The following is an 11,527-nucleotide window of genomic DNA, read 5'->3' on the forward strand; positions in this document are numbered from 1 at the left end:
AATAGTCTAACTTAGGTGCTTAATTTCATGTCTAACATTAATGTTAGTTGAGCAGAGTTAACGGTTAACAAATGTTATCTTGTCTCCCTCTTATCATCCTCTTGAGCACTTTCATTACATTATTGTTATTATTTGTATTACTGATTTTAGTTATGCTCATAGTTTAGTTGTGATTCATCCCAGTTGGCTTTCATTACTCTGCTTGATGATACCTGGTAGAACATGGTCGCACTGTGCTCATTTATGTTGGTCTGTGGTCAGCAGGATGAAAATGATCAGTGATTTGACTAACCCCCCCTTGTCATCCCACACACCTCATTCCTCATCCATACATCTTGCTTATGACATGTTTTTCATCTCTACAGTATACAGTACTTATTATACATTCATCGCTTGCTTTGAGTTGTGATTGCAGGTGGTGGTTTATGCTTTATATTATTATTATTATTAATTTCTACTGTACATTACTTAGCTTTTGCAGGTGGTGGTTTATGCTTTGTTTTTATTATTATTATTATTATTATTATTATTATTTTTATTCATCTCTGTTATACATGCTTAGCTCACTTTGAGCTTTTGATTGCAGGTGATGGTTTATGCTTTCTGCATTATTATTACAACTGCTATTATTATTATTATTATTTTTTTATTATTTTTTTTTATTGGTAGTTGGGGGTGCACACCATCCACTCACTCAAAGTAGTGCTGCTGTCAGGTGTCTGCCCTTTCCTCTCCTCCATCCTTCTTTCCTTCTATCCTCTTCTGTCTTTCTTTCCTTCATTCTTTCCTTGTCCTTCTGCCTACGGGTGACATTACACTCCCTCTTCTGTCTTTTTTTCCTTCATTCTTTCTTCTTCCTTCTGCCTGTGGGTGACACTACACTGAGTGACAAGCCAAATGGTTTCCTGTACACCAGGAAACCATTTACTATGCTGGGTGGTAACCATATAACCAAATTTTGGCACCTGGAGGTTTAGTGGGTAATATTCCCCTCCAATCGGATTGAGCCGGTGAAGGTTCATATTCAAGGGGTGGTTGGGGTTGATTGCTCATGCAATGCCACTCAGGGATGAGTGAGGCTGGTCACTCTCATCTTCAATGTCGGGACCAACTGCCTAGCCCCGGGCTCCTATGCTCCTCATGGGGTAATGTAGGATTGGATGATGGATAGATGGATGGATATTTTTATTATTACTGTATTATTATTAAAATATTTTACTAACCAGAAGAGTTATTTAGGTTGCAGAAAGAAGTAAGCATATATATCATGGTGAAGTTTTTTCCTATACTTTTTGATTGTGTTGTGCCTGATTTTATTATTATTATTAAAGGCCAGCACAGGAAATTGAGTTATTTCTTTTAAATGTCTCTGCTAGTTAGTCACACGTCGCCCTAAATCACACATGTTTTTTATGTCTTAGTATATACTGTAGGTTAGATTATGGAAGTTTGAAATAAGGTGGATTAAAGAGAATGTCAGCACTTGTATGGGTTCTGGAGGGACTGGGGAGGTAGTGTTTGGTTGATTTCACGTATATAAGTATGCTTGCCAACACCTCTTCCTTAGCAGTTTATTTTTGGATACAGCTCATTAATATCAGTTTGTATGTTGTTAAGTATACAAATGTCCATATTCTTCTTGGTTAAGGAAGCTCCCTAACACTCTTCCTTAGCAATTTATTTTTGGATATGGCTGGTTAATATCAGTTTGTATGTTATTTATATGGAATATGGTGGTGTTAATGTTCCCATGTTCTGTAATCACAAGAAATACATAGATCTACAACTGAATTGGAGATATAGAATACAGTCCCATACAGATGTTTACATGTGTCTTTATCTGCCTGTACTTTTAATCCCATCAGCTTTATTTTTTACTTCATTTTTTATTTTTATTTTTTTCCCCTCGGATGATTTTGTTCAGCTTAGGAGAGACTTTGAGGTGTAAGAGTTAGATATGTTGATGTCACTTCAGCAAGAGAGGCCTTTCCCTAAATAATGAGAAGCTCCATGAGTAACTTTGAAGGGGCCACTCGATAAACCAAGAAAATAGAGGTTAGACCTTTTTTTTTTTTTTTTTTTTTTCACCTTTGAAATTTATTCACGGACTAGCATCATGAAATATATGAAACTCCGTGTTAGGACTCCAAAGGTGTTGTATGTCCAAAATTCTATTTTCTGTTGTTTGTTTTCTGTGTTTCAGTTTTGGTGCACTTGGAGTTACTTCACAGTGCTCAGGATAATATCAGGGATCAACAAGAATAACTAAAAACATTGTCAGGCAGATTTCAGGAGTTAATTTGAAGAAGTGTCTGTATAATTAGCAGTTATTATTGTTCTGTGGGTGTCTGATGTGGTGTGTACTCCTGCAGGCTCGTAACTACATCAGGTCACTGCCACACATGCGCAAAAAGGACTTCAGACAAGTGTTCCGTGGTGCCAACCCTCTTGGTGAGTGAAGGGTAGAGAGTAGAACAGGAGTGAGTGGCATGAAGCTTGCATGAAAAAAGAGGTTAGGGCAAGTAATTGTACAATGACTGAGGTATTGTTAGTCTGTGTACAGTACATGAAATGTGATGGTGATGTGTAAAGTGATAGAATAATTGAGGCTTGAGGTATTTTAAGCACTTAGTTTATTACAGTATTTATGTATTTATTTAGTATTTCTTGTAGAATAATTTATATTTGTTACTCAGAAATACCTTGCCTTATCCCGGGCCCTGACTCCATTGGAGCATAAAATGATTGGCTGGAAAGAGATTTAGTGCAAGGACAAGACCTTGTGGATTATCTCTGACAGTAGGTTAAGAAGAACAGTGGCCATCTAGAACAGCTTTGAACATGTCTATTACAGGTGCTAAAGTTCCACCAATATTCCAGCAGGAGAATAACTTGGAGGGATGCAAGATTATAGCAGTGAAGCATCCCTGACCTCACACTGAAAATATTAAAAGACAATAATAAATACATCATAATTTTTTGTTGATGACAGAGTGAAAGATTCTGATGCTGCAAGAGTATGTACAGTATTAGGGTATGAATTTGAAGGAGACAATGGGATGAAATAGGAAGATTAATGAATAGTGGTGATGTAGGAGGGAGTTTGTTAATAGCTTCAGATCCTTTGCAGTCATGAAGTTTTTCTGTAACTTGATGTTATGCATGGCATAGGTTAGACACTCGCCCTTAAATATTCTAGACCAGTGGTTCTTAACCTTTATTGAGTCACGGACCCCTTTGTGAATCTGGTTAAAGCTATGGACCCCCTCCCTAGAAAAATGCACATTAGCACATAAAACATTTTGCATACAATGAATATACATTGTTTTATTGACGTACACAAAGTATAAAACAATCTTTACAAAGAATTATGTTCGTCACTCTTTTTCGAGCAAAAACTAAAGGCCACTCAATGAAAAGGTGAAATACATCCAACTTGTGAAAATTAAACAAAACAAAACTATAAGTCTGCTAAAAAGTTCATTCCAATGAGAAGGTTCCTGTTGTTTGGTATGAAGAAGAAAATGAAATTGTGGAGTGGTCTTTGACAAGGTAACACTCATGTCATCTTTGACATCCAATTGATTTCGACTTTTCGTATTGATAGTAACAAACGCTGAAAATCCTGACTCACAAAAGTATATAGTACCAAACGGGATCAGAGCACCCATAGTTCACCTTGCCAGACGAGAGTAGGCTTGTGTCAACGAACACCTGAATTCTTCAAGACTTTTTTTTTTTTTTTTTTTTTTTTTTTTTTTTTAAAGGCAGCTAATGCTGCCAAATGGCATCACGCAATATCGCTAAATTGTTCTCAGTTGTTCTGACTTTCACGGACCCCACGTTAAGAACCCCTGTTCTAGACCATACATCTCACAGGGGACAATATATGACAATGTTGTTTTTGTGATACTTTTTGAAGCATTTGGCACAAAAGTTATATTGTTTGTCAGCGGTGGACTTATTGGAGAAGATGTTGGAGTTGGACAGTGAGCGCCGAGTGACAGCGGTGGGAGCGCTGGCTCACCCCTACCTGGCCCAGTATGCAGACCCCTCAGATGAGCCAGACTCAGACCCATATGATCAGAGCTTTGAGGACATGGAGCTGCCCACAGAGAAATGGAAAGGTGAGGCAGTGTGTGTGTGTACAGTAATAATCCTTGATTTTCTCAAATTAGACTTATTACTATTTAAATATTAGAAGTACAAGATTATTCAAAACCAGCCTTAGACAGTAGCCATAGAATTCCAGTGCAGTACTGCTGATCACAGTCAATGTTTCTTCATACAAAATTCATTCAGCCAGCTCAATCCCATGTCTGTACCCTATCCTCATCAGCCCCTCCATAGCCCTTTCTTTCACATGCTGTTTACCATATCCAGTCACATCCATTTTGGCCTACCACACCTCCTCCACCTTTAGACCTATTCACACACACACACAGATGTGTATATATATATATTGTATTCACCATACATTAACAATCCACCAAAGTATCAATGCCATGCTTAAATTAGGCTTCCATACCTCGTATTGCTCCAGATGATAGAAAATTACTATGATATTGCAAAACACCATTGGTTGGACAGTTATAATAAATATGGTGTGAACATCCCCATCCATAACAGCATCATTCTGGTTGAGACTCTGATGCATAACTTTAATGTTTATTGTCTTTAGAAACAGTCTTAAAAGCAAGCAATCTTGCCTATGTTGGTACCCTTTTGTTTGGACTTTTTATTATTTTTGTTGTGTTAATGCTGATGCTTTTCTGTATTCCTCATGGCTGTCCAGTTTTATGCCATGGTCCGTATCAGTGTCGTTTAGCCCCAGTTGCATGAGTTTCGTGTGTCGAACGTACTAAAGCAGGTTTCTTGCTTTAGCTTTGTGTCTGCTTTTTTCCTCCTGGCCTTCCCTTACCTGCTTAGTTGGGGTGGGTTAGGCACTCCAGATTTGGCCTTGCCTTTTATTTCCTTTGCACTTGCTTTTTGTTCTGTGAGACAAAGTGGTGTTTTACTTTGCTCCTGGCTGCCATTTAGCAGTCTTTAGAGGACAACTCTGGTCATTGGCAGTACAACAGCAGTTATGCAACCTCCTAAAAGGAAGTTGGAGGTGAAAGTGTAGATTATACATCAGAAATGGTTAAGTCATTTGGGAATACAGTAGATACTCAGCATTTGCTGGGTTTCTTCTTGTGGCCCTTGAGTATATGCTGATTGAAGATGTGGTGATATGTTTTGCATGTTTATAGTATGACCAAAGGCACCACATGCAAGTTTATGCCATAGTTGGTAGTGCTTTATGCCTGAAATTAGGTTGACCAGTGTTCTTATTGTATTTGCTTTGGTTAAGTCATAGAATGTCCATTGTCTTGATATGTAAGTTGTTTGATATACAGTAGGCTTCTTTTATTGCAGCATATGTCACATGGCCCATCATATTTCACAACACAACAAATTACAACCTCTGTTTTTTATATTGCATGGCCAAGTACCCATAGTTTATGGTGGTAGCCCAAGAAAAAATAAAATGCATTGGCAAGGCATCAATACATTCACTCTTCACTAAGCTAATCAGCTTGACAGTTGAAGTTTCACACGGAGCAAGACCATTCACCTGAGCATCCCCTGCTGCAAAATTAACGGTCGATTCTTTATTCATCTTGCATGTAGTCTGGTATCAGGGAGACATGCTTGGAGCATCCCTAATCTCCTTCCATCATATCTATTGCCCAAGTGCCCAGCAAGTGCCTCTTCAACCTTTAAGTAGGCTCACCATTCCAATAATACTGCAGAATCAAGATTGTAGATGAGCTGAGGGAGTTTCTTGACACTGCCAGCTGTGGCTGCAATGTTTTGAGCTGAATTAAAATTCTGCACATTCAGAAGAATTGAAATATGCATTGTAGAAGAAATATGTAACTTATTGAGGGAAAACTATGTGACTCAGGCTGAAGTAAAATTTGTGAAAAATAAAGCACTCTGCTGTAGACAAAAATGCAAAGTACGATGAGGCAGTCAGGCAGGCCCCAGTTATGCAGGCAGACAGGAAGACAGGCCACAGGCAAGCTGGCAGACAGGAAAACAGGCCACAGGCATGCAGGCAGACAGGAAGACAGGCCACAGGCAGGCTGAGCTCAGACAGGCAGGATATTCCATATCAGGCAGGCTGGCTTGTAGAACCCAGGCAAGAAAACAGGCAGGCAGGCCTCAAGCAGGTCCAGTATTTCCCATAACATGTTTGTCCACAATGCTGTGCCTGATGTCAACCAATTACCCAAGTTAGAGGCAAGCTGATGTGGAGACACTGAGGCTTAGTGATATCTTCATCTCAGCCAGTTTAATAAACTTTGAAAATGAGTCATGCATTAGATCAGTCTTTAAATTTGCCACAGAGCTGGTTTATGAGGAGGTGGTGAACTTCAAGCCCAAGCCAACAGTCATCGCAGAAGAGGTGGAGAAGGCACAGGCAGCATCTGCGGGAGGAAAGTAGTGGTGCGCTGTACCGAAGTGAAGTAGCGCTGTACGCAACGTAGTGCTGTATGGTAGGGGAATGGAGGGAATATTTCTTGCTACTTACTGCACACACCAAGGCAGCCTCAGGATTTCTCTACCATACACAGAATCAAACATTTCTTTCAAACTTGTGACAGACTTTGGATTCACCATCGGCCCTGTGTATTGTACTGGGTAATCAAGATTCAGCTGCCATTGTACTCTACGTACAGAAAATTTTAAATCACTGCCTTGTCCATATGCAGAACCTGTTGGCAGATGGTGTATTAACTCTGCCATCTCCCTAATTTAAAATCAAGTACTACTGGTACAGGTATTCAGTCAGGTGAACTCCAGACATTGCTTTCTGTGTTAAGGAAGAAGGTGTTTTAAGTATGGTTTTTATTAACCATAAGGGCGTGTCCATATTTTCAGTTTTAGTAATAAATTTAGTTAATGAAGGTAAGGCAGAAGAGGTTGATATATTATGAGGTGTGAATAGTAGTGTGATGGGAAGTAAAGGTGAATTGAGGGGAGAGAATAAGGTGGCTTATCAGTTAAATCCACTAAGGTTATTAGTAAGAAATACGATTGGTAAGGAATGAGTGAGTGAGAGTTGAAAATGTCATGATAAAACACCTCATCCTTGCCTTCCTTGACCCCTTCACTGAGATGAAACATTTTACAATTTTATTCTGACTACTTCTGTACACTTTTATTCAAACGAGAATTTTTAAAACTGAATACAGTATTTCACTAAGCCCTTTATCACTTCTTCGACTGTGTGAGGTCTTTGTTACACTGAGGTATTAAGAATAACATGTATTCTCTCTGAAAGGGTTAAGTATGAACATCGACATAATTGAGTGATGAGGAATGCTATGCAGGCAGGTCCTTTATATAATAAGCATCTGGTACATGAGAAACCGATGATTCGAGCATGGGCAGTTTAGACCCAGATTCAGTCATGGGAACACAATCAGTTAACCTAACCCTATTGTTCTAGGTTATGTACTCCGTTTTACGAGTTTTCGCTATCCTATTTTTCTTTCCGTTATGCAAGTTTTCGCTATCCGAGCAGTCCTCCATTAACATAACCCACTCATGTAATGAGACCCGCCAGTACTGGTGTAGAGGGTAGACTTCATGGTTTAGGGTGACAGAGTACAGTGTTGTGGAAACACAGAAGACCTGAGATTTAAGTTTTCAGCATGTTTTGTGTGGTGTGTGTGTGAGCAGTGTGAGATGTACTGCAAAATAGTTGTTGACAGTGTGATGTATGCTGCCATTCCCAGAGATAGCTTCAAGGCTGGGATACACAAATGAACCTACGATGTATTTTTTGTAACTGGTGCATGTTTTCGAAGGAAGGAGGAGAGTGCACAATACAATATTCCTGCATCTCCTGCTCTTGAAAAAAAAGTCAGTTTTGGAGAAAATTATCGTGTTACATACTCTGCTTTACAGTAAGGACCAGGAAAGGAGACAGGCATCTTCTCAAATCTTTAGGTCTTACTGCAAAAACAAATATTAAGTTACAACAAGGAGTCAATTGTAAATAAGTGTAAGAAGCCCACTCCAGAATAAGACAAAGCAAAGACTAGGAAAAACTTTGCATAATGGCAGGCGTGTCCGTGTGATGTAAATATTTTGCCTCAAAGTGTCTGGTAGCCGAGAATCACAGTAAACTAGAAGCGTTAGCAATCACTCACCTCTGCTTTCTGTAGACTTAGGAATACTGTGCTTGCATACTTCTTGCAGCTCTTTAGAATTTAAGGTCTGTATGCAGTGCTTTCTTGCAGGGTCGTCTAGTAATACACTACTTTTTTTTTTTTCTTTTTTCTGTAAGCACTGACATGTTCCTGCACTTTACATCCTGTATTTGCATATATGTGGTATGATACTTCTTTCCTAGGCATAAGTACAGCCCCCTTTCTTGGTGGTCATACATAGTTACAGTGACATGCATAGACAACTTGGGTGGCAGGGCTTTAGAAACTTCTCCAACAGCTTGATGATGATGAGTTTCCTATTAAGTCATTAGTCCTCATTGAACACCTAAGCACAGTCTTTTAATTGACTTAAGAAAACATGCAGTCTACGTGGGCACTTTGTAACCAGCAGGGCAAAAGGGTAGGGTTTGTAACCCTGCAGAACCATACCTGTACACATCCCTACATGGTCACAGTACAAGTTCAAGATAGAGACAACTTGTAGGGTGGAGTTAATTTTGTCCTATGAATGGGAAAATTGTTTTACCATATGTTTGCCAATACAGCGATGCCGGTTTCATTTCGACAGTGTGGGTAAGCACGAGGAAGTTACTAAGTTGTACAATTCCTAGAACTACGGCATTAATATTACTTCCTGCAACCAAGCCCCTGAGGGTGTAGCCTTATCTTCGTCGTGTTTGTGTGCCAAGCGTGGTGTCATCACTGCAATGTTATTTTAAATGAAATTGTAGTCCCAGGCTCACGTGCTGCAATACTTGTGTGCAAGATTAATTATATAAATGTTTAATGTAATGGTGAGTGAGAGGGTGTGTAGTGTGATCATTTCTTTTTTTTTTTAAAGCAATCATTAAAATTCCTCTATACTGCAGCTTTCTTAGTAGCAGGCTAATATGGTACATTTTTTACATTATTTTAGAGGGGAATTTTTATTTTAAATTGAGTACAGTGCACTTAATGTTGTCACTTTTTGATCACTTGGAAGTGATCTGCCTCTGATGATGTCCAACTTACTTAAATAACAGAAATCAAACTACAGTACTGTATTCCAGCCCAGCTCAGCCTTGCACCATTCATAAATTATTCAAGCTACCCATCTGATTGCAGAGTTCACCTCTCACCATAGAAGGTAAAATTTACTGGCAGGTATGCCATTCACAGAATGAAGTAATATTGAACTCTTCCTCTCATAGAACCTTGTACTAAAGTACAGTAGACCATCAATATGTGCTGGTACCTAGGGTACAGTGCATTGTGAACCTGTTTCACATGGAGATCCATATCCCTTTTCAAGAACCTAAGCATTGACCAGTCCTCTGACCTGACCCCAACTATACATTAGACATGCTTCCTTAGGTCACAGCCTACTGTATGCAGGTAAAGCTGACCTAAAACAGTGACTAAAAAGTTTAAATGGAATTTTTTAAAATGGGGGGGGGGGAAATAATTGCAAGGGCAGTTTCAGCTGTCAAGGATTGTGCATAAAAACATTGCAGTGCAATTGGCATGCTTTTTCTGCAAAAACAGTGTTCCTGGTCCTACATTTTATCAGTCTTACATTGGCATTCATTCATTACAGGCGGAGCCTGTGCATACGGGGATTACACTGTGTAAAGCTAATGTGATGTGATCTGCATCTTTAACTTCTCAGTTGACTTTCATGTAACATGTTGGGAGCACATAAAAGCAGGCTGTATGGCAAATGGCTGGTGCAGGGCTGATGGCAGGTCAGTCTTGACCTTCCACATACAAGTGTATAAGTTAAAATTTATGGATACAATATATTTATATATACGAGTATATAATGACTCACTCAGAATGGTAGATCCTATAAAGTTTTATGTTATTAAATTCCAACTATAAAGTTTGAGTATGATTTTTCCATTTCTGTGTTAAGAGAAGCACAGTATACTGAAAAGATTTTAAGGATACAATACTTGAAGGATTGATGTTTGCATATTATACCCGAAGGATTGCCATATAGTTACTGCTGATTAAGTATATGATCATCCACCTGAAGAAGCTGCAGAACCAAGTAGATAATAAGTAATTAAGTTTCAAGGAGCACTAGCATTTTTTGAATGTAATTAATATTGTTAAATGTTTAAATGCCGGTATCTGATGGTTTAATGGTTAGAAGGGTTCATATGGAAAAACTATATCTTGCACATGGTTTTGAAATGTGCACAGGTAACCAGAGTCTTTTTGTTCATAAGGGCTGTGATGTACTTGCATGTGTCAGCCTTGATCACCTAATGGCAACGCTCCATGCTACTCTATCTCTGGCAGACTCTGTTTAGTCCCTTACCCTTAAATGTTCAGGACTACCGTAACCTTAACTTTAGGATGCTACACATCAAAGGTGGTGATATGAAACTCATTATACAGTGGGGCACCACTGTAGTGGGTCCAAAATAATGCGCGAAAGTGGAATTAGCGAAAGTTGGGGCATTGTCTTTATGGCAAAAAGGCTAATTGGTTCCCGGTTATCCTAAAGTAACATCAGATTTTCATTTTCACTTGCAATACAGTACATCAAATCACTATTGTACATTGCATTGTGAGATACAAACAATAAAAACTGTACAGTACACATTATATGAGGAGAAACATACCACAGAGACCAGGTTGAGGTGTTTAATGGATGTTGGGGGTAAGTATCCGAGGCACGTGGCGGGCTTATTTAGCCATGCCAGACGTATTGGCGCCACCTCTTGCTGCCTCGCTACCACTCTCTCTCTCTGCCTCCTCAGATGCAACTTATTATACTGCCGTTTCTTCACTCCAACACGATACTCTCTTTTAGCCTTGGCCTTTCCTCCCGACTCTGAATGTCCCGGCCACTTTTTATCACCACCACTGCCTCCCGGCCCTCACCCCACACCACCAGGCTCTCCCCCCACACCACCAGGCCCAATCCCCACACTACCAGGTATAGTAGAGGCCACTGAACCGTGAGAATCCAACACAATGGAGCTAGCACGCTCGTACACAATGGCGGGAATGGGTGGACAGAGTGTTGACATGACGTCATTCAAGATGGCGGTGGGTTGCGGGCGGGCAGTGCAGGAAATTCAAAGTTCAAAATATTGTCCCAAACCCAAAATTTGTGCGCGAAAATCGATTTTTTTCAAGCGAAAGTGGAAGTTAGGGAATATTTGGTGCATGCCGCGAAAGTGGATTCCGCGAATCCTGCTGTAGCGAAAGTTGGTGCACTACTGTAGATACCAAAAAAAAATTTAATCACTGTTTTTGTAGGAGCAAAGTTCTCATTTCTAGTTCTAGTCTGATTACAATCTGTA

The 11,527-nt window shown here is 39.5% G+C and overlaps 1 protein-coding gene across 1 annotated transcript in view; it reads left to right on the forward strand.

Annotated features, from left to right (window-relative positions):
* Positions 1 to 10,089, forward strand: part of LOC145394793 (mitogen-activated protein kinase 14B-like) — a 69,360-nt gene extending 59,271 nt beyond the window's left edge. The window contains exons 8-10 of the mRNA XM_080268578.1: positions 2,373 to 2,451; positions 3,954 to 4,127; positions 6,396 to 10,089. Of these exons, the coding sequence (XP_080124704.1) occupies positions 2,373 to 2,451; positions 3,954 to 4,127; positions 6,396 to 6,493 (351 nt within the window). The 3' untranslated portion in view covers positions 6,494 to 10,089. The remainder of the gene's footprint in view (positions 1 to 2,372; positions 2,452 to 3,953; positions 4,128 to 6,395) is intronic.
* Positions 10,090 to 11,527: the final 1,438 nt, after the last annotated feature.

The sequence above is a fragment of the Coenobita brevimanus genome, chromosome 28 (assembly GCF_032717465.1).
Source record: "Coenobita brevimanus isolate Jiangsu-jjx chromosome 28, ASM3271746v2, whole genome shotgun sequence".
Taxonomy (NCBI): Eukaryota; Metazoa; Arthropoda; class Malacostraca; order Decapoda; family Coenobitidae; genus Coenobita; species Coenobita brevimanus.